Here is a 25,916-nt window from a genome sequence, read left to right as displayed (position 1 = left end):
CTGGGGCGGCCATGGCAGTTTGTCCAGAATCCCAGGGCACCTTGAAGTGCCTGGCGTGAACTCACCAGGTACAGCACGCGGTAGGAGTGCCCGGTCAGCTTGGCTACCTGGGTCAGGGAGGGGTACTTCCAGACAAGGATCTGGTTCTGTGAGTAGCCGTGCGTGCTCACCTGGAGGGCGGAGGGGACGCTGCGGTCGGTGAGGGGCAACGAGGCCGGGTGCTGTGCCTGCTGCCTCACATGCACCCGCCTGAGCCCATGTGAGAGCTCAGAGCCGCCAGCCAGCCCAGGAGGAGCAGGGGATGCTGGGATGCGGCTCTGCCACCTGAGTCTGTCTGGGAGGCGTGGGGGCCACAGGTGGACCCCTCCACCCACCGCCAAAGGCTGGAGCCCAACAAGGACCCAAACAGGGCCCCACAGCTCCTCTGGCCCGCCTGCAAGTCATCCCTGAGACTGTCCTGGTGACGCGCCCGGAGTGGCTGGAGCAGGCCAGGGTGCTCAGTGGAGCCCGCTTCATCCTGGGCCTCCCGTCTAAGCAGAGGCAGCCATGGGAGCTCCCCGGCTCCTCAGAGCCGCCAGGTGTGGCTGCGACGGGGGCCCAGAGGCCCCAGGTCTTGCCCCAGGTGAGGCCCTGATGGGGCCCAGGGGCCTTGCTCCCCACAACTCCCTGCCTCCCCGCTCGGCTTCCCTCGCCCATCTCCCTTCAGAGCAACTCTGACCCATCTCCCCACAGGCTGCTTTCAGATGGCAGGCAAGGGGCCGGCAGGACGCACATCCTGAGGCCTGGTGGGAGGCCGGGCCGCCCGCGCTCACCAGCTCGTTGGCATGCTTGGACCAGGCCAGATTGCACACTTGGGAGCCCGTGTCGATACACTGCAGCGGTTGTCCTGTCAGTGTGTTCCAGAAGCGGATACAGCGGTCGGCTGTGCCGCCCCCCGAGGCCAGCAGCCCGTGCTGATGTGGGGACCAGGCGATGGCCTTCACGGCTGCCAGGTGCTCTGTGTACTGCTGCACGGGGCTCAGGCTCGAGTGATTCCAGACCAGCAGCTGGGGGACAGGGGCTGTGAGGCCAGGGCTGTCCCAGCCCTGTGGTCCCATAGGCCGGTCCTCACAGGTGTGATGACCTGCCCTGGCACCCCACCCCACACCCCTCCTGCTGCTCCCTCAAGGACCCCTGGGGGCACACGCTCGTCACCCTGTGCCACAGGGCAGGACTGGCTGAGCAGGAAGGACAAGCCTGGGGCCCTGCTGATGGCTGTGGAGTGGGCCCAGCGCCCGCCCCAACCCGGGCTCTTCCGTTCCTGCCAGCGTGAGGGGTGCGGCTTCTGGGGAAGGGGAAGCCCAGGCTCTGGGCGGGGGTACCTTGTTGTCGTTGCCCCCCGAGGCGAGGAGCTGGTGGTCCGTGGACCACTTGAGCCCGCACACCTCCTGCCGGTGGCCCTGCAGCCGCCGCTCCGACTGCAGTGGTGGGGTGCGGATGTCCCTCTGCAGGATCATGCGGTCGCGGCTCCCGGACGACAGCTGCTCAGCATTCCAGGCCAGCGCCCCTGGAGGCCAGGAGGAAGCGGGGGTGAGCCTCTCCTGCCCTCGCGGAGCTGGGGCCTCGGGGAGCTCACCAGCCACGGGACCCGGGCTCCTCACCGACGCGTGCCGTGTGGCCCTCCAACATGGACAGCTTCTTCCCTGCGGCTGCATCCCAGATCTGCACAAAGCCCTTATGTGTGCCCACTGCCACCAGGTTCCCCTAGGATGGAAGGCACAGGCAGAGCACTGGTGTCAGGTCTGGCCCGGGGACTGTGCCTGTCCTGGCCTTGGTCGCGCCAGGCTCTCTCCTAACCAGGGCTCTGGGACAGTCTCCCTAACGACTCTTGAATGCTCGACCCCTCGGAAAAAGCGTAAACCCCTCTCAGCACATTCTGGGGTGGCGGGCACGCCCCGCACACACTGCGCCTGGGTTTGTCACAGTCTAGCCAAGACTCAGGGTACGCAGACCTTCCCACATGGACATTTCACACAGAGGGAAGGAGAAACTGCAGACACCGAGCTCCAGATTCCACACATGCCCAGGAGCTGGGCAACATGCATTGCTGTCTGCAACTGACTTTGCGGCACATGAAAATCTATGATGGATGGAGGGAGGGTGAGCGCACACGCCTGGACACGCGAGCGGTTACGAGCGCTAGGGGCAGCCCTGGGCAGCTCTGGGTGAGGGGCACAGATCCTCCCCATGACATGCTTCAAAGTTGCTGCTGAGATGTTTTCATCATAATCTAAAGTGGAACTAAAGCCCACTCGACCCTGAGTGGAAAATGGAGCTCCAGGGGAGCGAGTCCCAGGTGGGCAGGTCCTATGGAAGGAACTGGGGCATTATTTCCCCACTGGACCTGCCATCCTTTCTAGGGGCCTGGTGGGTGCCTGCTCATCCCTGTTACTCCCTCTATCAGGACCACACCAAGGCCGGGGACAGCGGGGGACACAGACCTATGCTTGGACACAGGCGACCTCAGGCCACGCAATAGACCCTCTGGGTCTTCAAGGCCCCCAACACTGTCAAGGGCCCCATCAGATCTCCCAGGTGGAGGCCAAGCCCTCTGCACTCACCCGCTCAGACCAGCCCACGGAGGTCACTGAGTCCCCTTCCACCGAGAGGTCACAGAGCCGCGTCACCTGGAGGCAGAGGTCAGTGTGAGCTTTGCTGCTGGTCTCGAAGCCCCAGTCTATCCATGTGTACATTCACCCCTCCACTATCTCACCCATCCACTCTCATCCACTCTCCTATCCACTCTCATCCGCTCACCCATCCGCTCTCCCATCCACTCCCTCAACCACTCTCATCCACTCTCCCATCCGCCTACCCATCCGCTCACCCATCCACTCTCCCATCCACTCCCTCAACCACTCTCATCCATTCTCCCATCCACTCACCCATCCACTCTCCCATCCACTCCCTCAACCACTCTCATCCACTCTCCCATCCGCTCACCCATCCGCTCACCCATCCGCTCTCCCATCCACTCTCCCATCCACTCTCCCATCCACTCACCCATCCGCTCTCCCATCCGCTCTCCCATCCACTCCCTCAACCACTCTCATCCACTCTCCCATCCGTTCTCCCATCCACTCAACCATCCACTTCCTCAACCACTCTCAGCCGCTCTCCCATCCACTCAAACATCCACTCTCCCATCCACTCCCTCAACCACTCTCATCCACTCTCCCATCCGTTCTCCCATCCACTCAACCATCCACTTCCTCAACCACTCTCAGCCGCTCTCCCATCCGCTCTCCCATCCACTCAAACATCCACTCCCTCAACCACTCTCATCCACTCTCCCATCCACTCACCCATCCACTCCCTCATCCACTCACCCATCCACTCCCTCATCCACTCTCCCATCCACTCTCATCCACTCTCCCATCCACGCACCCATCCACTCACCCACCCACTCTCCCATCCACTCACCCATCCATTCCCTCATCCACTCTCCCATCCACTCTCCCATCCACTCACCCATCCATTCCCTCATCCACTCTCCCATCCACTCTCTCATCCACTCTCCCACCCACTCACCCATCCACACACCCATCCACTCTCCCATCCACTCATTCACTCTCATCACTCCAGGCCCATGGGGTCGCTGGGTTGGTCACTGCTGGGACCTGGCAGGCTCAAGCCTGCCACACACATACAGGGGAGACACACACACACAAGGGAGAGCCTGTATGGGACGAGCAGAGGATGGGAGGAAGCTGCCCAGAGCTGCAGGGCTCCTGCTGCCGGGAGAGGACGCTCAAATGGTGAGGGCAGGGCCCAGAAGGGTGTGGGACGCTGCCGGCAGGAGCAGCTCATAGGCTGCAGGGAGGGCGCCAACCCTCACTCTCCCGAAACTACCTGCATGGCGTTATCCCTGAAACCCTCACCCCAGCAGGCAGTGTCTGCTGCTGCCCTGCACCAGCAACCCAGGCTCCCTGTAGGGACCAGCAGGCCCTGTGAGCCCAGAGGCCACGCCAGGACAGCAGCCACTCGGTGGTCATAGTGGCCCCTGGGCTCAGCCAGGCTGGGACAACTGTCTCTTCTTCTCTATAGAGCTGAACAGACATTGTGGCTCCAGTGGGGACCCCATGCTGCTGCAAATGCCACTGCTGGCTGGGAGGGCCGTGGCTGGGAGGGCTGTAGCTGGGAGGGTTGGGAGGGCCGTGGCTGGGAGGCCCTGACTGGGAGGGCCATGGCTGGGAGGGCTGGGAGGGTAGTGGCTGGGAGGGCTGTGGCTGGGAGGGTGGGAGGCCCCAGCTAGGAGGGCCATGGCAGACGCCTGGCTCGTACTGATGGTCCCCGGATCCCGGTGGGTACGCTGAGGTCTGCTGGGAGCTGGGGAGGCCCCCATGCACATGCACACCCTACGCAGCACCCACCTGGCTGGTACAGGCGCTCCACAGGTACACACAGGTGCCCAGCCCCACGCTGAGCACGTTGAGGGACGACCAGTCCACCAGATTGAGGTAGAAGTCGTCCTGCAGCTCGGGCGCGTCCAGCACCTTGAAGGGGATCTTGGAGATCTTGCGGGTGGGTTTCCGTGGGGACCGGAGCAGCTTCTGGCTGCAGAGGTGGCCACGTGGCATCCGTGAACCAAGGCACTTGGGTCACCTCTTGCAAACGCATGGGAAGTATCTCCTCCCCTGCCAGCCCCAGGAGCCCAGTCCGGCCCCTCCAATCACCGCTGCCACCATGTGATCCTAAACCCGGGAACAGTCCCACAGCCCTTCACCCTTGGGTGTCTGGCTGTCCTGGGCTCCCTTCCACAGCTGTGCTGGCTCTGCTGCCCACACCTCCTCCAGGCAGCCCTTCCTGACTACCCTGCCCCCTGTCTGAGGCCAACACTGCCAGGCCATGGTGTGCCCTTGGTGAGGGGATCTCTGGACTGCTCTAGGCCTGGCGTACACTTCTATTACTGACCATGGCCTCATGGGGGGCTGGGCCCCCTCCACTCTAAGGACTCTGGGGGAGGACACAGTCACAGCTCCAGGCCACTATGCCCTGGGAAACCCCCTTCAGCCTCGCCCACCAGGACCCGCAGGGACAGGGCTGCAGAGGAAGCTGGGACCCACCTCTTGTTGCTGACGGGAGACAGGGAGTAGGGAGACACGTCGTTGCCATCATCGGGGCTGGAGCGCTTGGTGCTGAGGGAATACTGTGGAGCGGGGGACACACCAGCTGAGCGCACGCCCAGGCCGCAGGACCCTCAGAGCCCCCCAGCAGCCCACGCTTCTGGTACAGCTCATAGCCCTAAGGCAGGTGCTGAGACCCTGTTGGAGCAGCTGTAAACAGGAAGGCGCCTTCCTGGCAGGGACTGTGGACCCCCACCCCTTCCGCCCTCTCTCGAGGGACCCAAGCCAGGCTCTGTGTGATCCTGCCTTCGAGCTCCTGGATCATGTGGACAGAGCGGGGCCCTGTGGGAGGACTCAGTGCTGCCTCCTGTGGGCAGGACCCCCACTGACTTGGGTGTTCGGGACCCCAGGTAGCACTGGTGTGGGGAGAAAAAGCCCAAGAGGCTGAGCCTGGATTCCTCCTGCACCCCCACGTCCCAGTTTACCTGCTAGGCCTCCAGCCTCAGATCCCAGAGCACCAGGGTCCCTGACCTGGCTAAGGAGCAGGGTCAGGGCATGGGGGCTAAGCCGTGGCTGGGCCCAAGAACCAGGCTCGGGGAGGCAGAGGTGGTGCCCGGGGAGGCTGCCACTGGGAGCCAGCTCCCGGGGAGGGGTGCCGCAGGCTTACCGTGAACAGACCCTTCTTCTCAGGCGTGGAGGGCTGCAGCCTGCGGTCCTCAGTCTGCGGGTCCTGCACCTTCTCGATGCCGGCACCCAGCAGCTCATTCTTGAGCAGGGCGGAGTAGGCCAGGCCGTCTGCGGGCATCAAGCACAGTGAGGCAGGGCAAGGCAGGGTGGGGGCCTGCAGGGCGGATGGGCTGGGACCCTAACCTTTGCCGTTGTCTGAGGTGGCGTCCTTGGCTTTCCGGTTCTGACTGGGAGACTTCTCATTCTCCTGCAGGCAGGAGAGCAGAGAGGGAGGGGTCAAGGCACCTGCTTGTTCCCAGCCCTAGAGCAAGGAGGGCAGGAGGGGCCCTGGGCCTCCCGGGGGGTCCCATCTCCTGCCCAGCCGGCCCCTCACGTTAATCCTGTGGAAGTTCACGCTCCAGTTGGCTCCGGCTCTGGAGGGGATGAAGCGGTCTCCGTGCTTGCTGGGCGAGGACACTGGGGAGCTGGCAGGCGTCAGGGTCCGCCGCATCTCCGTAACCTGAAGGGCATCAGCAGAGGGCTTGCTCTCAGCACCGAGAGCCCCCCGAGAGCGCCCCCAGGCCAGCCTCTCTCAGCCTCTGGCCACTAAGCAAAGGGGGCTTTGATCTTAAAAACCCAAGGGGTGGGCCGGGCGCGGTGGCTCACGCCTGTAATCCCAGCACTTTGGGAGGCCGAGGCGGGCGGATCACGAGGTCAGGAGATCGAGACCATCCTGGCTAACATGGTGAAACCCCGTCTCTACTAAAAATACAAAAAATCAGCCGGGCGTGGTGGCGGGCGCCTGTAGTCCCAGCTACTTGGGAGGCTGAGGCAGGAGAATGGCGTGAACCTGGGAGGCGGAGCTTGCAGTGAGCTGAGCTCCTGCCACTGCACCAGCCTGGCAAGACTCCGTCTCAAAAAAAAAAAAAAAAAGAAAACCCAATGGGTGGAGCCACACAGTCACTCGTGGTCACTCGTGGTCAGGGATTTCTGTGCCAGAAGCCTCCGGGAGATGCCAGGCCCATGGGCAGGCTCAGCCTCCCAACGCTGCCAGGCAGGAGGGTGGAGAGGGCAGGGCCACGGGACGGGGTGGAATGGCAGGAATGGGGGCCACGGCGGAGGGGACAGAGCCAGGGAGCACGAGACCCCAACTGCCCTCCCAGCGCCGCGTGGGTGCCATGCATTCAGTTTCTAGATGATCACAGACACAGGCCTTGACGGCACAACACACGCAACAGCTGTGCCCAGAACCACCTGGGAGTGTGGCCCCCCCTCATCCCCATCTCCTGCCGCCCACAACACCCATCTAACCCTCCAACCCCAACTGACTGTCCCCGTGCCGTCCTTTTTCTATGAGGGGTCTGTTATCAGCTGACCGGTGTCCCAAAAAGATACTGTGAAGTCCTGAGCCCCGCTACCTGGGAATGGGACTCTGATTGGACACGAGTTTCTTGCAGATGTGATTATACTCAAGAGGAAGCCATTAGGGTGGGCCCTGATTTGATGACAAGCATCCTCATAAGAAGAGGAAAACATGGACACAGAGACACAAGCAGATGGTTCCAGGACAGATGCAGAGGCCAGAGGGACGTGGTCACAGCCACGGATAGCAGGAGCCCCCAGAAGCTGGGAGAGGCAGGAAGGGTCCTCCCCTGGAGCCTCGAGAGGAAGCTCGGCCCTGCCCACACCGTGACCTCCGACTCTGGCCCCCCAGGACTGGGAGAGGTTCTACGAGTGCTGCGTGGGCCCCGTCTGCAGCCTCTCTGGTGGAGTCCCAGGAAACACAGGGTTGCTGTCACATCTTCCTGCCCCCAGCCTGTGACGCAGTCATGGCCCTGACACTTTGGAGGGTTCCAGGGCTGTCTCTCCGCAGCCTGGCGCTCCGTCTGGGTCTGAAGGTGGTTCTGTGTCATAAAGTCCAGGCTGTGCTGGGTGAGTGCGGGGCAGGATGGGTGTGTGGGGAGCTCTCCCAAAACTGCCAATGCCCGCTCCTCCCCCATCTCCCGTTCACACCCTGGCCTGGCTGCATCCGTGAGACTCAAAGTGCACTGGATGGAGGGTCCTGGGTCCTCGCACTGCGCCCCGCCCTCCCACGCACTGCTGGGCCCGCAGGCACACAGGGCGCTCAGGCTCCCACTGTCCTCCTGGCAGCCCCAAGAGCGCTCTGGAGACCGAGGGCCGGCACTAGGGCTGCTCCTGCTGCTGGGCACCATGGTGCCCAGACCCTCTCTGTGCAAACAGACACCCCTGTATTTATGCCTCTCTCTCTCTGAAATCCCTGAGATCGCAAAGACCCCTCTAATTCTACACCACTTTTCTTCTGCAGTGGCCCTGTCCCTTTACCAATGGGGACCCTGCTACATCACGCACGATCCTGGATCTGCCTCCCTGGCTCTGCCCTGTGGGGGCCGCACTGCACAGGGGGAGAAGGCGGCTGTGTTGGGCTCCCGCAGGTCCCGGGACCCAGGCTTTGGGATCTGAAGCTGAACGAAGCCTTGAAGGTGAGCCTGCCCCAGGCCTAGCCCAATGCCTGGGAACAGAGGTTGCTGGCACTGAGGGAGCCGCGCTGGGACAGCCCCTCCCCAAAGGCCCATGCCCCTCAGACGCGTCTGTGCAGGCCAGCCCATGGGGGAGGGATTCGGGACAATGGCAACTTCGTCTTTGAGAACGATGGCTCGGGCGTCTGTCACAGGGCAGGGACTGGTGGCCGTCCAGGCTAAGCCTGATGCTATTCCGACCCAGGCTTCGTGTTCTGTAGACAGCAACAGGAGTCTGGCCCCTCTGCCCCCGCAGGAGTTGGGTGGGGAGGCAGGTGAGGGATGTGGCTGTCACAGAGCAGCCGCCAGCCCTGAGACCCCGTGTGGCCAGTGGCCTGCCCGCAGCCCAGGGCAAGGCAAACACGGCTAGGCTGGGAAGGCAGGATGGAGCGCAAGGAAGGACAAAGCCAGGGCCCCCCAAATCTCACAGGGTTCCAGATGCGCCTGGGGCTAGGAGACAGGAACGGGTCTCCCTAAAGGCTCTGCAGGCCACCCTGTGCCTCTGCCCATGCGGCCGCCCCAGCTCCACCACTCTAGGCCTTTTGCCTCCTCGTCCATCCAAGCCCTGCTGGGCTCTGACTACGGCCCTGGGGGTGGCGGCAACCCTGACAGCCCAGGAGGCGGAGGCCCCGTGTGACCTGGGGGACTGAGACCTGAGTAGTCCATGGGGCTTCAGCGACAGTGGGGGCACCTGAGGCTGCTGGCCAGGGCCGAGGCAGCTGGGGGAGGGGGGCCACCGTGGTGGACGGGGCGGGGGCACTCACGCGTGGCATCGTGTTCTCATTCTGGATGACGATCTGGCGAAGCAGGCGCCGCTCATAGTCCTGGTCCATGGCGAGGCAGGGCTCGGCCCGCGGCAAGGTTAGCCTGCAGCGGGAAGGGCAGGAGAGGTGAGTGGGGCAGGGCCGGCTGCCCGGAGACCACGGGGCTCGCCTGCACCTCCAGGCCCTGGGAGCCAGAGTGACTGTAGGCTCCTCCTGGCTCCTCTGTGGGGATCTCCTGCCAGCCCTAGCCTCATCCTAGGTGAGGCTCCCCCAACCCGGGCCTCGGCTGCTGCCCACAGACCCTCCCAGCCTGTATATCCCCACACCCTGTTCTCCTGCCTGGGAAAGGGGCTTTCTGCCCTGGAGGCCCCAGGAGGGAAGCGGGGGCTGGGAAGAGTCCTGGAGGTCCTGACAAGGACTCTTCCCTGAGCGTGAGCAGCCTCCATGTCCCGAGGAGCCATGGGGACCCACGTGCGTGTGCGTCTGCAAGGGGGTTCAACAAGCCACACCAGCTCTAAGGCAGTGTGCAACAGCTGGCCACGCACAGGCCCCGGGCCAGCCACGTGGGTCCAGGCCCAGGTAGACCAAGTCACAGCTCCAGGGACATCAGCCTCCTGTGGACAAGCCACATCCGCACTCAGCTACAACCAAGGTAACATCCAGGGGCCCATGCAGAGCCCACATGGGACCAGGCTCAGCCAAACCAGGAAGTCCCCTCCAAGGGGGTGGCATTTATGTTGAGGTGTGAAGAAAAGTGGCGGTGAGGAGACCGCAAAGAACGTTCCAGAGAGAGATGCACAGCCCGAGGCAGGAAGGGGGTTTGCACGAGAACAAAGTGAAGGTCCATGCAGGCCATGGAGATACAAGGTGGCCTAGGAACAACGCTCTTCCCACCAGGGCCAGCAAACCACAGCCCGAGGCCATATGCAGGCTGCTGGTCTGTAAATACAGCGGTTCCTTTTGTAGACAGGGTCACCCTCTGTCACCCAGGCTGTAGTGCCATGGCACAATCACAGATCACTGCAGCCTCAACCTCCTGGGCTCAAGTGTGGTGGCACGCACCTGTGGTCCCAGCTACTTGGGAGGCTGAGGTGGGAGGATCGCCTGAGGTTGGGAGTTTGAGGCTGCAGTAAGCTATGATCATGCCACTACACTCCAGCCTGGGTGACAGAGCAAGACTCTGTCTCAAGAAAAAAAAAAAAGTGAAAAAATTTACCTAAAGTTTACCATCTTGACCACGTTTTAAGTGTGCAGTTCTGGCTGGGCGCGGTGGCTCACGCCTGTAATCCCAACAGTTCGGGAGGCCAAGGCGGGTGGATCACGAGGTCAGGAATTTGAGACCAGCCTGGCCAAAGTGGTGAAACCCCGTCTCTACTAAAAATACAAAAATTAGCTCGGTGTGATGGCGCATGCCTGTAATCCCAGCTACTCAGGAGGCTGAGGCAGGAGGATCGCTTGAACCCGGGAGGTGAAGGTTGCAGTGAGCTGAGATCGTGCTGCTGCACTCCTGCCTGGGTGACAGAGCGGGACTCTGTCTCAAAAAAAAAAAAAAAAAAAAAAAAAAAAAAAGCGCACAGTTCAGTGGCGTTAATCACATTCCCATGGTTGTGTAGCCACCACCATGGTCATCTCTAGAACTTTCTCATCTTTCCAAACTGAAACTCTGTCCCCATGGAACACTCACTCCCCATCCCTCTCCCCAGGGCCTGGTGACTTCTTTGGCAGGTAAGTTCCTCAATTGTTAAACACAGAGTCTCTGTCAGTGATGAAAGCTTTGTCCCGTTCTGCTACTAACGTTAAGTGATGATAAAGTTATGTCTAAGCAAGAGAAACCCACAGTTACCACGTGACCCAGCACTTCTAGATGCACACCCAGGAGAACAGGAAAGGCACAGGAACTGGTACACAAATGCTCACAGACACACAATTCACAACAGCCAAAAGACGGCAAAATCCTACATACGCATCAACAGGTGAGGGACGAACCAGCGCGGCCCTCCACACACCGGAACACGACCCAGCCATGAAAAGGAGCAAGGCTCTGACCCAGGCCACAGCGTGGACACGCCCCGAGGACGTTGCACCCTGTGAGACACCAGACACAAAAGACCTGGGAGGGCCCTGGAGGAGGCTGACTCACAGAGACCAGAAGGGCGGAAGCGACACCTGCCATTTTAGGAAACAGACACCTGAGGCATGCACTGGCTTGCGTCACCAGGTAGGGACAGATCCATGCGGGTTTGGTGCTGCTCCTGTCATCCCGAGCACCACTCTGTCCTGAGATACGAAGGCAGTCAGCCTGATTGCTACCTCCACAGCCCCAGGCGGCCTCTGACGAGCTCCCGGCCTGGGGTTGGAGATAGGATCAACCTCACGGCTGTTTCTTCTGCAAGAGCCCGCAGGCAGCGCTGACTGGGCCCGCAGTCAAGGGACACATGTGGTCCCTGGCTCGGCCGCATGGGGCCAGTCAGGCTCTGAGGGACAGGAGCGTGCAGCCCACAGTCCTGTGGTAGTGGGTTTTCGTGGCTTATCTCATGTCCCCTCTGCAAGGCCTCATGGACGGGTGCCAGCGCCCGCCGACTGTGCAGATGAGGACACGAAGGCAGAGTGCAGGGCAGCAATGCCCACGACTACACAGAAGTCCCAGGGTTCTCTACGTGGCTCAGCCCAAAGCACGTGGGCCCAAAGGGTGACCCATGCGGCCACAGAGCAATGGCCAGCAGCTCTCCCTCCTTCCAGCCTGCCCCCTACTGGGGCCAGGTCACGTCACCAGCCTCCTCCCCACCCCCTTCTCCCTCGCCTAGACTGGCCTCTCCCCACCCACAGTCCCCAGTGGTTCTCCACAGGGCACAGCTGCCTCCCGCAGCCCCAAAGGCCCATGTGTCCCCACCACACCCGACCACTCCTGGGCCAGCACTGGCCATCCCAGGATGAGGAGAGGCCTAAGCATCGGTCCTCAGTGAAGACAGCCTCTGGGGGACAATTTCCCGAGCCTGGAGCCAGAGGGGCTATAGGGACCTGAGCCCCAGGAAAGCTATGGGTGTGGGGCCCCCTGGGACTGATTTGCAGATGAACAGGGAATCTACGCAGATCCTGAGCCCCAGGAGAGCTGTGGGTGTGGGGCCCCCTGGGACCGATTCGCAGATGAAGGGGGATCTACACAGATCCTCCAGCACTTACAGAAAGGAAACCGTGGAGCAGAGGCCACTTGCAAAAGCAGTACTGTGGCATGAAAACCCCACCCTGGGGGCAGGGGCTCCCGGGGCGGGGGGGTCTCCGTTGGAAGTGCAGTGCTCGGTCCAGGCCGTGCAGAGGTGGTGCGTGCAGCCACAGAGGACGTCAGCCGTGGCCATGGTTGGGGAGGACAGCTGGAAACATCAGCTTCACAGGCAGCATCGCCCAGACAGTAGCTTGTACCCCTTGGCACACCAAAAACCAGGCAGGACCCAAACACTGAGCTTCAGTGCAGGGGTGAGGGAGCCGCTGCTCAGACTCCAGGAGTCCCAGAGCCAAGCGGCGAGGAACTTGTTCAAGTCCAGCAAATCTGAGACCAGAGGGAGGCCAGCCCTCTGCCCTCCTTGGGGTGTATCAGCCACCACCGTTGGCTCCATGCAGGTCGCCCAGCACTGGTGGCTTCGCAAGCCCCATGCAGCCAGCAGGCGACTCACCACGTAGACGCAGCTGCTGTAGGGCAGTGATGATCCGGACTGCCAGGGCCGTAGGGTCCTGACCCCAGGACCTGTGCCTAGGCCACCTTGCAGGGCAGCAGGGACTCTGCAGGTGTGACTGAATGTTTCAGAGGGTGGCAGGTGTAGACGGGGCTTCCCCAGACACTTATGCTCCCCACAGTCCTGGAGGCCCTCTCTCTGCCCAGCCCCGCATGGGGTGCCCTGCCCTCTCTCTTTCCTCTCCGTGCCCCCATGGCCCCTGACTTCTGACAGCCCCATCCTGTGTTGGATGTGGTGGGGAGGGTCATTCATTGACCAACACACATGAACGGAGCCCTCCCAACGAGAGGGCCACAACCCCACCCACCGACTGGAGTGAGCTCCCTACCGGAGGGGGCAGTGGGAGAAAATCAAGCTGGTGGAGAAGCATTCCAGGTGGTGGCATGTGCTGCCAGGAAACATTTTTTTTTTTATGGAGACAGGGTCTCTCGCTCTGTCGCCCAGGCTGGAATGCAGTAGTTTGATCATGGCTCACTGCAGCCTCCACCTCCTGGGCTCCAGCTATCTTCCTACCTCAGCCTTCTGAGTAGCTAGGACCAGAGACATGCACCACCATGCCCGCTAAAGGAAGTAGATTTGTAAAAATGGCCCCCAACGACCAGCTGCCAAAGTATAAGCAAGATGGACAACGGCACCAGCAGACTCCAAATCCCAGCACAGGACAGTCTCCCCAAGACCTGGCACCTCGCAGAGGGACCCATGGGCACGGGACAGCGGGCACAAGCGGAACGGCTCCAGGACTGCATTCCATGCCAGCACCGCCCCTGCTCCAGATCTGACTTTGCGGGTGAGGCCCAGCCCTTCCCATGTCCTGGTGGGAGCCTCTGTGGCTTCTGTACCTTCAGCACCCTTGGCCAGGCCTTCTCCAACAACGGAAAAACTTTGTAATGCAAATCTTACTCGTTAAAGAACTTAGCTGCCAGGCACAGCAGGAGGATACCAGGAGTTTGAGATCAGCCAACATGGCGAGACCCCGTTTCTACAAAAAATACAAACAGAGGCACTGTGGGGGGCTGAGGTGGACGGACCACCTGAGCTCAGGAGTTCGAGACCAGCCTGGCCAACATGGTGAAACCTCGTCTCTACTAAAAAATAAAAATTAGCTGGGCATGGTGGCATATGCTTGTAATCCCAGCTACTCGGGAGGCTGAGGCAGGTGAATCGCTTGAACCTGGAAGGCGGAGGTTGCAGTGAGCAGAGATCGCACCACTGCACTCCAGCCTGGGTGACAGAGTGAGACTCTGTCTCAAAAAAAAAAAAAAAAAAAAAAAAGAAACAGTTAGCTGGGTGTGGTGGCATACATCTATAGTCCCAGGACTCAGGAGGCTGAGGTGGAGGCTGCAGTGAGCTGAGATTGCACCATTGCACTCCAGCCTGGGCAACAGAGCAAGACACTGTCTCAGAAAAAAAAAAAAGAACTTAGTTTAGTTACAAATCACAGCATTTCAGGTGACCCTTTTTTGTTTATCTTGTTTCACACAGAGACCTTGGTGATGCAATTCATTTCCAGAGACCTAAGTGTGGACAAACAGGAGCGCCTTGGAGTTTTTATCTTTTTAAAATTTTTATTCATTTATTTTTCTGAGATGGAGTCTCACTCTTTTTGCCCAGGCTGGAGTGCAGTGGTGCAATCTCAGCACACTGCAACCTCTGCCTCCTGGGTTCAAGCAATTCTCCTGCCCCAAGTAGCTGGAATTACAGGCACTCGCCACCACACCCAGCTATTTTTTTGTATTTTTAGTAGAGAGGGGTTTTCATCATGTTGGTCAGGTTAGTCTTGAACTCCTGACCTCAGGTGATCCACCCGCCTCAGCCTCCCAAAGTGCTGGGATTACAGGTGTGAGCCACAGCGCCCAGCCAGGATTTTTATTTTTGAGACTGGGTCTCACTCTGTCACCCAGGCTGGAGAGCAGTGGTACAATTATGGCTTACTGCAGCCTTTGCCTCCTAGGCTCAAGTGATCCTCCCTCCTCGGCCTCTGGAGGAGCTGGGACCACAGGCGTACTCCACCAGATGCAGCCACTTTTTGTATTTTTTGTAGAGATGGAGGCTTCCCATGTTGCCCAGGCTGGTCTCGAACTTCTGGGCCCAAGCGATCTGCCTGCCTCTGCCTCCCAGAGTGCTGGGGTTACAGGTGTGAGCCACCGCGCCCAGCCGGCATTTTTCCAGAATGAAAGAATGTAAACAAGTGTGACTGGCAGCAGCGGCGGTAACCGCATGCGCTGAGGCACATGCTGGCAGAGTCTGGTTGTGATTGGCTAAATATCATCCCCCACTTCCCCAGAACACTGATGCTGCCCTGAAGTCAGCACTGAAAGCAAATACACAGGGCGCCAGCTGCAGCTGCACACGGCCCCTGGCACACATCACTGCCCAGCAGCACATGGCTGCACCTGACAAGCCCTCCGGGGCAACAGAGACGCTGTGAGCCAATGGCCCAAACGTTGCCAGGCGGGTGGCAGCTGTCAGTCTACTGGCCACACAACTCACTCACGCTGCCCAAGGCTGGTGGGCAAAACCACAGGGCCCAGGCCTGCCCAGCAGCCTGAGACCCAGCTCCTGTCTGTCCCTGCAGTGAGGGCAGGGGTGCACAAGGCGGGTGTGCAGACTGTCTTCCCACCTCCGAGATCTGGAGGGTCCTGTGTCCCGGGCCTGGGGCCTCCCAGGGCACCTCACCTGGACACTTGCCTGGTGCTGCTAGCGGCGCTCAGCTCAGCTCCGGGACCCCCAGCGACCCCTCTAAGCCCCTCACTCAGCTGCGCTGCAAGAAGAACAAAATCCAGGAGCCATAAGAGACATGGCTGTGGAATTCAACACCGGGAAAATTGGGAGTCTGCAGGGCAGACACACCACCAACACAGTTAAAAAACAGATGACAAACTGGGGGAAGCACCTGCCACCCACAGGAGAGCCCAAAGTAGCAAAGGACACCAACGAACCGCACTGGGAAAGGACCAGTCCTCCCTCGCAGTCGGGAGCTGCCAATCCAACTGAGGACACCACCCTCCCGCCCGTCAGACGGGGGAGGCTGCGGGCTGGGGGACTCGGCCTCACCATCCCAGGCGTGGGGAGAGACAGCCACATGCACTCATGGTTGGCAGAAGCCACAAACTGCTACGGCTTCAAAGGAAGGCAATTTGGCAACTGCTTCCAAAGTTTAAAAAATGCACATCCTCTGTGATGCGGTATTTCTACTTCTAAGAATTTATCCTTAGAAACTCCGCGTGCGTGTGTGCAGAGATGGAGTCACTGCAGCAGCTTGTCAGAGTGGAAGATGCAAGAGGCCACCAGACAGGGGGCGGAAGAGGCTGTGAGACCCACTGCACAGAAAAACGGCCATGCAGAGCACACTGCTGCCAGAAGATTCGAAAAGCGGCTGGTCATGGGGTAGGTGGGGAGAGGAAGGAGAGGACAGGGATCAGGGAGGAAAGAAGCCTTATTTATCCTGGCACCTCATTTTGTACTTCTTGAATTCTTTTTTTTTAGAGACGGAGTCTGGCTCTGTCACCCAGGCTGGACTGCAGTGGCGCAATCTCGGCTCACTGCAAGCTCCGCTTCCTGGTTCACGCCATTCTCCTGCCTCAGCCTCCTGAGTAGCTGGGACTACAGGCGCCCGCCACCATGCCTGGCTAATTTTTTGTATTTTTAGTAGAGACGAGGTTTCACCGTGTTAGCCAGGGTGGTCTCGATCTCCTGACCTCGTGATCCGCCTGCCTCGGCCTCCCAAAGTGCTGGGATTACAAGCGTGAGCCACCGCGCCCGGCCTGTACTTCTAGAATTCTGTATCACGTGAACTGTGAGGTATTCAAAAAAATAAACCACGGGCAGAGATGGGCCAGGCAGGCTCCGGATGAGACCGGGCACCACCACATTCTCACTCCTTTGCTGGATGCTCGGAAGGTTTCATCATAAAAGGTTAGAGGAGACAGAAATCAGGATCTTAAGCTGCTGTTGAGTGATTCCTGAGCACAGACAACATGTGTGGCCGTGTGGAAACGCTCAGACCGGATCGAGGGAGTTTAGCAGCAACCTGGACCCTTGCTGCAAATCAGCAGTGAATCAGTGAATGACTCGTGCTCCACCAGGCCCTGCAGAGGTTCTCGTCCCTGGCCCAGGGGTGACTGGTGGGGATGCTGCTGTGGCTCTGCCTGTGTGGCCGACACTTGCAGCCTGGTTGCCCTGGTCTGGGTGGTGGACCCGGGCCCTGGGCCACCGGGCTTTCTGCTGCTCCATCCCCTTGGCAGGGCACTGCCCTGTGGGTCCTGCAAACCCACTGGGCCAGCTCATAGGGAAGATCCACCTCTCACCCCCTGGGCCCCAGAATGAAGAGCCAGGAGGCCCCCTTCTGCCACTGTCCCAGGCAAGCCTTCAGTCTCCGAGCTTCTTCCTGTTCCCTTGGGAAATGGGCATGACCCAGTCACCTGACAAAACAGTGACAGGGCCCCCGTACAGAGGGAGACGCCCTGGGATAAATAAGTGGAAAAAAATGGAGTCGGCCCCTGCTCACATCAGACACCAGAATAAGCCTCTGATGGGGCAGACAGCACAAACCAGGGGGACCCCAGCTCCTGAGATTCACCTCCTCTCTCCCTCCCACTCAGGGTGTGGATTTCAATGTGTGCAGCCTCCTGGGACCTCAGCAGGGCAGAGGATCATGGGACGCAGAGTCTCTTGGGGGTCCATGGAATCTCATAACCCAGGGGGTCTTAACCAGGGTGATTCTGCCCCCAGGGTACGAAATATGGTGATGTCTGGGGACATCTGTGGTTGTCATGACTGGGGGTGCCCCTGGCGTGGACTGGGTGGAGGCCAGGGACGCTGCTCAGCACCCTGTAGTGCCCAGGACGGCTGCACCCCATAGAAGGATCCGGCCCCAATGTCCACAGGGTGCAGGGGCAGAGACCCTGCTCTAGGGCAAAACCAGGGAAGTGGCTTGAATGAGCGAGACCTGGAGAGTATGGCCAGGCACCCCAGCCCCATCTCCACTGCACTAGTGGGGAGAGGAGGAAAGGGAGCCGATGAGGCACTGTTTGTGGGGGCCAATGACATGGCACAATTTGTCTCCAGGCTCGACTTTGAGGTGTCCCTGAGTGGGGACGCAAAGGGTGAGGGGCTGTCTGCCGTGTAGACAGGGCCTGGGAGCAGCACCGGTGCAAAGCCCCCAAGGTCTCCCCTGGTGCTGGATCTTCCTCAGGAACACAGCACTCTGGTTCCTGGAGGCTCAGCCAAGCTCCTACTCCTGCAACGCCTTGCTTGGCTGGGAAAACTGGTCCCCACTGTTTTCATATTTTTTTCAGGCTCTTTAACGGACAAAAGGAATTGAAACATCCCAATGACGGATCTTTTATGACTCATGTGTTGGGGCTGATTATGGTCTGGACGCGCCACCTATGGTATACATCAGGGCGTCCCCCCACCCTGGCCCAGTGGACACTTGGGCAGGACCGCCTTGGGTAAGGGTAACTCCAGCTTGCAGGTGAGGCGGCACTTGCTACCCACAGGGGACATGGAGCAGGTAAGGGAGGAGGGAACACCGACCAGAGCCTCACGGGTGCCGCCACATCCCGTGCGGGCTCCTGGCCCAGGGGCAGAGCATCGGAACATATGTGGGGCTAGGACAGAGGCAAACCTTGCCCGTGCCCACCGGCTGGCACAGCTGGAAGCACTCAGTGTGCTTGACTGAATGTCCTCGGGACAGCAGGCGGGCAGGCGCCATTGCATCTTGGGGCCTGGGACAGCACCCTCTGCTCAAGGTCCCCATGCAGTTGGCGAGGGTAGAGCTGGGACGTGAATCCAGCCAGTCTGGGTCTGGCTCTGTGCCCACTCCCTGGCCCTTGCCCCAGGAGGCGAGGTGCCCTAGACTCAGCACTTGGCCCGGCCCTGCCCACGGGGAAGCTGCAAGGCACTGCCTCCTGCTGGAGTCTCTGCAGAGTGGTTCCAGCAGGAGGCCTCCGACTAAGGATCACTGGATGGTGGTGACAGAGCTCGGGGGTGGGCCGGGACACAGCCCCTCATAGGTCCCGACCCCTGCAAAGTTGCTGGATGGCGGTGACAGAGCCAGGGAGTGGGCTGGCTAACAGCCCTCACAGGTCTCAACCCCTGCAAAGTTGCAAAGTGCTCCTGCCTGACGGGTCCCAGGTGCCCCCAGACCACCTGTGAGGCCCTGGCCTAGCTGCCCTCCCAGGGAGCCCCCTCCTCGTGTGAAAGGCAAAGGACTGTGCTAGGTGCCTGGGCGTGATGTCCAGCCATCCTCTGCGGGGCTGGGGAGAAGCAGCAGATAAGAAAGACCCCCCACAGAAAAATGGGGGGTCAACCAGCTATCCACTGTCCACTCTCACTGGATCTGGGAGTTTCTGGGGGGTTTGCCTCCTGCCCTGTGCCCATGAGTGTCCTTTATGAAACATGGCTTCACAAGCATCACCTCATCCCACTAATCTCATTCCCAGCCACTCCTCAGCCACTCCTCAGAAGAGGACTCTAGATGGCTCTCTCGGGTCACATTTGGATGCCCTCTGTGTCATGATGTGATTAAGGGGGCAGCCGTGCCAGCCGCATAGATGGCCTTGTCAGAGCACGTGAGCCCCCCACCAGCACCACGCCACCCAGCACACGTGGCCCTTGGCCCTGCAGCTCCAGGGACCCAAGGCGGGCAAAGCACCCAGACACTCTTATCGCCAACCTTCCTTGTGCCCTCCCATGAAAGTAAACCAAGTCCCATGAAAAGGTTCTAGCAGGGTCCATCAGAAAGAGTGCGGGCTTTCGACAGGATCAGCCCAGTCTTTGAGTCCCAGCTTCAACCCTTCCTGGCCACGAAGCTTTGGGCAGCTTCACCTCTTGGGACATCAGTCTCTTCATCAGTTAAGCAGGGATAACACTGCCTGCCTAGGAAGCTGTGAAATCAGGCACGAGGTCTACGAGGCAGCAGGCACCCGGCATGACCCAGAGAAGGTGCTTAGTGAGAGCTGGCTGGGCCCAGGACTCATGACAGGTGCACGCAAGGCCCCGGAGGTGCTCAGTGGATGCTGGCTGGGCCTGGGACTCACAACAGGGGTACGCGGGTCCCCAGACTGCTCCCTGCTCCTTTGTCCTTGGGCATGGTGGTGCCTTGGCAGCCAGGATGCTGCCCCAGTGACCTCCTGTCCACAGACCATGACACTTATCTCCTCCCATGCTGCCCCCATCAGTCTCAGAGAGGAGGGAGGACGTCAGAGAAATGGGGCTCCTGGGGCAGGTGGCCGTGGTTGCAGGGGTGGACTGACACAGGGGAGAGGTGGACTCTGGACCAGAACCAGAGCTGGGGCCTAGCAGAGAGACCACTGAGGCACAGAGATCTCTGCAGGGAGCAACCCCCACCTGCAGAAGAACAAGCTGAGCTGGCGGCCTCTGACCTCTACAAACGCAGACACAGCCAAGAGTAGCCAGGTAAAAAAGGGTGGGGCCCAGACCCTCAGCAGGGGACAGTGCGCCTTCCAGGGTGCCCGTGTGAGCCATAGCAAGGCGAGTTACTGTTGGAGGCCGGTGCCTGGGCCCCGGGAATACACCCCGTGCACGTCATTCATTCATTTACTCACGCCGCCACCTGCCAGCCGACGCCTCCCCACCAACCAGCCATGTGCCATGTGGGTTCTAGGTGCTGACCCAGGCGCCGCAAAGCAGAGCCGAGCTGCTGCCCCCACTGGGTGTGCAGCCTATTTTTCTTTTCTTGTTTTTAAAATATAGGGATGGGGGTCAGGGTCTCCCTATGTTGCCCTGGCTGGTTTCGAACTCCTGGGCTCAAGCAATCCTCCTGCTGAGGCCTCCCAAAGTGCTGGGATTCCAGGCGTGAGCCTCTGCACCAGGCCGGCAGGCAGTCTAGAGTGAACAACGAGTCTAGAGTGGACGAGAAGCATCCCCAGGGTCTTCTCGGCCAGTAGCTCTCACCATCTTCCCTGTGTGGGGGGCAGCTCCCACCTCCGGCCCACTCCGGTGAGAACTGCTCTCCACATTTCCAAATGGTGCCTGCAGATAAAAGACCCGAGGGTTTCTCATCTCCAGCCTCCTGGTACCACCGAGTACCCACAGCCCTGTCTGACTTGATGACACCTTCAGACCTAAAAGACACCTGGGTCTGCGGCAGCACAAAAGGCTGCAGTGCCCCACGTGAGGAAGAAGGCAGTGTAGCACCACGCCTGCAGCCTCTCAGGATCGGATGGAGCGCCATCAGGTTCCCGAGGCCTGCACATCTCTGCATCTCTGTCTGTCTCATGCAGCTCCCACCCACGGGTCCCAGACGAGGTGAGGCGGTAGCAGTAGAAACCCAGTCTGGGGAGTTCAGGGCGGGGGCCCCAACCTTAGCGCTGCAGACATTTGGGCCGGATCGCTGTCTATGACGGCGAGTCCTGGGCCCTGCGGGGGCGCTGAGCAGCATCACTGGCCTCCACTCACTCCATGCCAGGAGCGTCCCCCAGTTGTGACAATGCACAGATGTCCTGAGATGTTGCCCAGTGTCCTGTGGGGGTGGAGTCACCCAGGTGGGGAATGCATGGATGAGGAGGATCCTGAGGGGGATCCTTAAGTGGAAGAGTTGCTCCCCAGGGCAAACAGACCAGCACTGGCCTCCCACACTCCTCAGCCCTCCGGTGAAAGCAGACAGATGCCCACTGCCCACCCCCGCTCTGCTCCCATCATCCTTCCACCACTGACCCAGTGGCCTGCAGGCTGGTGGGGATGAGAATATAGAGGTTCCCAGGCCAAATCTGATCTGGGAGAGAGGAAGATTCACAACAGAAGGGAACGTGTGCAAAACGGCACAGGAATCTGAACGGCCTGCCGCTCTCTAGAACCCAGCAGTGTGGCCGGGCATGCTGGCTCCGCTGGTAATCCCAGAGCTTTGGGACGCCAGGGCAGGAGGATCACTTGAGCCCAGGAGTTCAAGACCAGCCTGAGCAACATGGTAAAACCCCGTCTCTACAGAAAATACAAACATTAGCCAGGTATGGTGGCGCGCCTGGAGTTCTAGCTACTCAGGAGACTGAGGTGGGCAGATCACCTGAGCCTGGAAGGTCGAGGCTGCAGTGAGTTGTGATTGTGCCACTGCACTCCAGCCTAGGCAACACAGTGAGACTCTATCTCAAAAAAAAAAAAAAAAAAAATTAAAAAGAAAAAGAAAAAAATCAGAACCGTGCAGCAATTTGGGAAGGGTGGGGTGGAAGGGACATACTGGGGGCAGGAGGACAAGGTGGAAAGGTTGGAAGGCAGGTCTCTAGAGCTGGGCTCACGGTGGTTGCATGGGGGTGACACCATCAGACACGATCAGCCGGCGAGAGGAGGCACCAGCGCCTCAGTCAGAGAGCAACAAGGATGGTCGCCACACAACCACCAGCGCCTGCCTCTTCGCAGCAGCTCGACTTACAACAGGCAGACACTGGAAACAGCACCAACATCCACTGAATAAGGAGACGCACAAAACCCGGTGCCTCCACACCATGGAACATGACTCAGCCACGAAAAAGAGCAGCGCTCTGACTCAGGCCACAGCCTAGACGCACCTTGAGGACATCACACTCAGTGAGAGACGCCAGACACAAAAGGCCACACAATGTGGGATTCCATTTCTATGAAATGTCCAGGACAGGCCCAGCCACAGAGGCAGGGGAGACAGGTGGTGGCGGCTGATGGGGTCAAGGCTGGTTTCTTCCTGAGGTAATGAGAATGCTCTAGGATTGGACAGAGGTGATGGCGGCCCGAGCCTGTGAACATATAAAAAACCAGGGAACTGCACGCTCTAAAGCAGTGAATCGTGCAGCAGGAGAAGTGTATCCAAATAAAGCTACTACGAGCAAAAATTAAATAAAGAAAGTAAGAAGGGCCAGTGAAGAAGCCTGAAGGAAGAACCAGACGGAGTAGGAAGCCGAGAGAGTGGGGGTGTTCACCGTTGTGGCGGAGGCGTGTCATTCGTGGTCAGTGGCGGCTGAGTGACTGAATGAGGCGCAGCCAGGCAGGCTGCTTGTGTGCCCCTCATCCCATCCATGAATGAGGACACTGAGGCAGAGGAAGGCCAAGGCACACAAAGCACACAGGGACCTGCCAAGGCACACAGGGACGTGGGGCTGCTGGGGACATGAACGTCCCTGGACGAGAACATAAGTGGCCCAGGAAGGGGCTCTGGCTCTGTGCTGAGTCCAGTGGCTGGGGAGAACATGTGGGCAAGGCAGTGACAGGCGGAGTTGACGAGCAGGTCACTGGTGACCAAAGGGAGGTGTTGGAGGCAGAAGAGAGATGAGGTCAAACACTCCCTTTCCTGCTGGCAGGTGCCTGGGTCCCTGTGGCAGCGCCAACAGGGGGCCCGCTGTGGGCAACCACACAGCCCAGGGCACTGCGCAGGCCGGGGGCAGAGCGGGGACCAGGCAGGCACACTCACTGCCCTCACGGGGCTCACAGTCCAGACATTGGGGACAGGCTGCTTTCTGTACTGGGCCGTCCTGGGCACAGTGGGGCACTGAGCAGCATCCCTGGCTCAAATACTGCCAAGTGTCCCCTGGGGACAGAATCGGGCGGTGGAAAGCTTTGCTCCAGGAGAAAGGAGTGACAGGGCTGGGATCGGTGAGCTCCTAGAAGACCAAGCCCCTGGATCTTCACCTCTGCCAGGAGTCCCTGGGAGCGGCCCTACACACACAGACTTTCCATCCTCTCCCCTCTAAGTGACACCAAGCAAAAGGTCCTCAGAACCAATTCCATTCTGGGCCTCCCAAACCCAGAAGTTCTCAGTCTACAAAACCCCTCTACCAGAAACCCCATTAAACAGTAGGTGGTTTGAAAATCAACGTAAGGCCAAGTGCGGTGGCGCACGCCTGTAATCACAGCACTTTGGGAGGCTGAGGAGGGCAGATCGCCTGAGGTCAGGAGTTGGAGACCAGCCTGGCCAACATGGTGAAACCCTGTCTCTACTAAAAATACAAAAAATAGCCGGGCGTGGTGCGCACACCTGTAATCCCAGCTACTCAGGAGGCTGAGGCAGGAGAATCACTTGAACCCGGGAGGCAGAGGTTGCAGTGAGCCGAGATCACGCCACTGCACTTCAGCCTAGAGCTGAAACTCCATCTCAAAAAAAAAAAAAAAAGAAAAAAAGAAAATCAATGTAGCCCCACCTTGAAGACCAATCCGGCTTGTCTGTTTCTAGAAACTCCTCCTCCAAACCCCAAGCCCCCACCCCCACCCAAACCTCCACCCCCACCACTGCCTGCAGCCAGGGCACAGGTTCTGAAATTTGACCTGGGAAGCAAGTCACAGGCGCAAACTGGCGGGCACCACCTTGCCAAGATACCCCTCCCCAGTAAAGCACGGGGCTTGCCTTTGAGCAAGTGTCTGCTCCCTTAGCAAAACCCTCTGCAACCCAACTCCTCTCAAGGCGCCGGGCAGCGGCCAATGGCCAGCACACCTGCCTCCACTTGGGATTCCGAAGGAAATGACAATCGGGTGTCGCCAAAACACACGGGCCCCTGACACAGGAGGCCCACGCGGAATTCCGCATGACAGACGGCCCCCGACACATCCACTCCAGAGACCAAACCTAGGTGATGCCGTCAGCTTCTATCCCCACCCCCACGCCGAGAGAGACCACCCCGCCTTCACTTCAAAGTCCCCGCAGGCTGCCCTCATGCTGGTGGTGTGTGTCCTGGGTGGATGGTTTTCCCTTAGGTAAATCACCCTCCTTCAAAGCATATAGGTTGGGGTGGGGGCCTCACCACGGAGAGGCATGAGGTCATCGCCCGGTAGACTGGGGCGGGGCGGGGGAATCTGAACCAGAGAGGCGCCCTGAACCAGAGGATGAGTTTGGGGTGGAGAAAACAGGGGAAAAGACAAAACAGATTTAGGCTGAACATCTGCATATCGGGGGTCTCAGGCCGTGGGGTGGGGACAGGTCTGGACGGTGGAAGAGGGGGAGGGGGTGTCACGGGTTTGAGTAGGGGTAAAATGGCTCTGAATGGGGGACACACTCCATATGCTGGGGATCCGAGATGGCCAGGGTTGCGTTTGGAGAAGACACGGGCCAGGACGCAGGACGGAGGTTCAGTTCGGAGGAGGGAGGGGCTTGTGCATGGATAGCTCGTCTGAGGCTTTGGTGGGAGAGCCGGATTTGGGGGGAATGGAGGCTGGCAGGGGGCACGCTGGGAGGGTGGGGGAGCAGAAATCAGCGAGACGAGGTGAGACGGGGACATCCATGCACTCAACCCGTGCTTGCGGGGACTGGTGGACACAACAGTGACCACAGACACAGGTTTCCGGGTGTCCCGGGCTGGGACTGCATTTTCCTGGGGCGAGGGGCTGGTTGAGGCCTGGGCGAGCCATCGCACACCACAGGCTCAGCGATGGGGGGCGGCTTCATGTGGGCAGGACCCAAGCTGGGAGGGTCTGAACTGGGAAGTCCCGGGGATGACAGGCCAGGGAGAAATCACCCAGGTTAGGAGGCGGGGTCTGCTGTTCTAGGGGTGCGCAGTGGGGTCGCCTGGTTGGGGGTGCAGAGCTCAGCCTATTTTAAAAACAATGGTGGACGCTGACGGCGGCTGCGGGGAGGTCACGACTTACAGGTGGCTCGGGGTAGGGGTCACGGCAGGCCCCGACGTGGGGGGGACGCTCGGATTTGGGTGTTAACTCGGGAGACGGGGATGCTAAGGTCACCCGGGCCTAGTTCGGCTTGGGAGGCGGCATTCGAGGCGACTGGGGGCTCCTGGAGGGGCCTGAGCTGGGGTGGGGGTCGCAGCCCGCCCCGCCGTCCCGGTTTTGGGGGGTCGCAGTCAAGCTCCGCCGCCTAGGGCCCGGGGGGCGGGTCCCCGACCCCGGCCGCCTCACCTGGCTCGCTCCCGTCGCTCGCTGGCTCCCGCCGACCCCGCCTCTCCTGGCACCACACAGCGCCCGCCTCCGGCCTCCGCAGCTCCCGCAGGCCCGGCCGCGGCCGCCGCTGACGGGATCCCGGGCTCCGCGGTCCCTAATATGGCGGCGGTCGCTCCTCCGCTACCTCCCGGCTCCCTCCCTCCGCCGCGCGCGCCCGGCCGGCCGCGCGCACCCCCGCAACCCGACCACGCCCCCACGCCGGCGCGCGGCGAATCGCGGCCACGCCCCCCGCCTACCCCACACACC

General features: G+C 60.3%; 1 protein-coding gene and 1 non-coding gene across 6 annotated transcripts in view; one reads left to right on the top strand and one right to left on the bottom strand.

Annotated features, from left to right (window-relative positions):
• Positions 1 to 25,841, bottom strand: part of FZR1 (fizzy and cell division cycle 20 related 1) — a 28,567-nt gene extending 2,726 nt beyond the window's left edge. For 2 of the 5 annotated variants that reach the window (XM_024237693.3, XM_024237694.3), the window contains exons 1-12: positions 25,629 to 25,840; positions 9,073 to 9,175; positions 6,166 to 6,291; positions 5,976 to 6,039; positions 5,773 to 5,900; positions 5,106 to 5,188; positions 4,413 to 4,596; positions 2,601 to 2,666; positions 1,641 to 1,743; positions 1,362 to 1,546; positions 813 to 1,046; positions 66 to 170 (exon numbers count right to left, since the gene is read on the bottom strand). In XM_024237693.3, the coding sequence (XP_024093461.1) occupies positions 66 to 170; positions 813 to 1,046; positions 1,362 to 1,546; positions 1,641 to 1,743; positions 2,601 to 2,666; positions 4,413 to 4,596; positions 5,106 to 5,188; positions 5,773 to 5,900; positions 5,976 to 6,039; positions 6,166 to 6,291; positions 9,073 to 9,141 (1,347 nt within the window). In that variant the 5' untranslated portion in view covers positions 9,142 to 9,175; positions 25,629 to 25,840. Of the gene's footprint in view, positions 1 to 65; positions 171 to 812; positions 1,047 to 1,361; positions 1,547 to 1,640; positions 1,744 to 2,600; positions 2,667 to 4,412; positions 4,597 to 5,105; positions 5,189 to 5,772; positions 5,901 to 5,975; positions 6,040 to 6,165; positions 6,292 to 9,072; positions 9,176 to 10,288; positions 10,464 to 25,628 lie in introns of those variants that run through there. The other 3 variants (XM_063719272.1, XM_054539337.2, XM_054539336.2) reach the window with 3 other exon arrangements.
• On the top strand, positions 10,830 to 10,898 carry LOC112130290 (small nucleolar RNA SNORD38). Its single transcript, XR_002912556.1, has one exon. It is a non-coding gene; the product is annotated as a small nucleolar RNA SNORD38 (small nucleolar RNA).
• Positions 25,842 to 25,916: the final 75 nt, after the last annotated feature.

This window comes from Pongo abelii, chromosome 20 (assembly GCF_028885655.2).
Source record: "Pongo abelii isolate AG06213 chromosome 20, NHGRI_mPonAbe1-v2.0_pri, whole genome shotgun sequence".
Lineage (NCBI taxonomy): Eukaryota > Metazoa > Chordata > Mammalia > Primates > Hominidae > Pongo > Pongo abelii.
The sequence above is the reverse complement of the archived record's forward strand: the minus strand, read 5'-3'. Positions and strand labels throughout refer to the sequence as shown.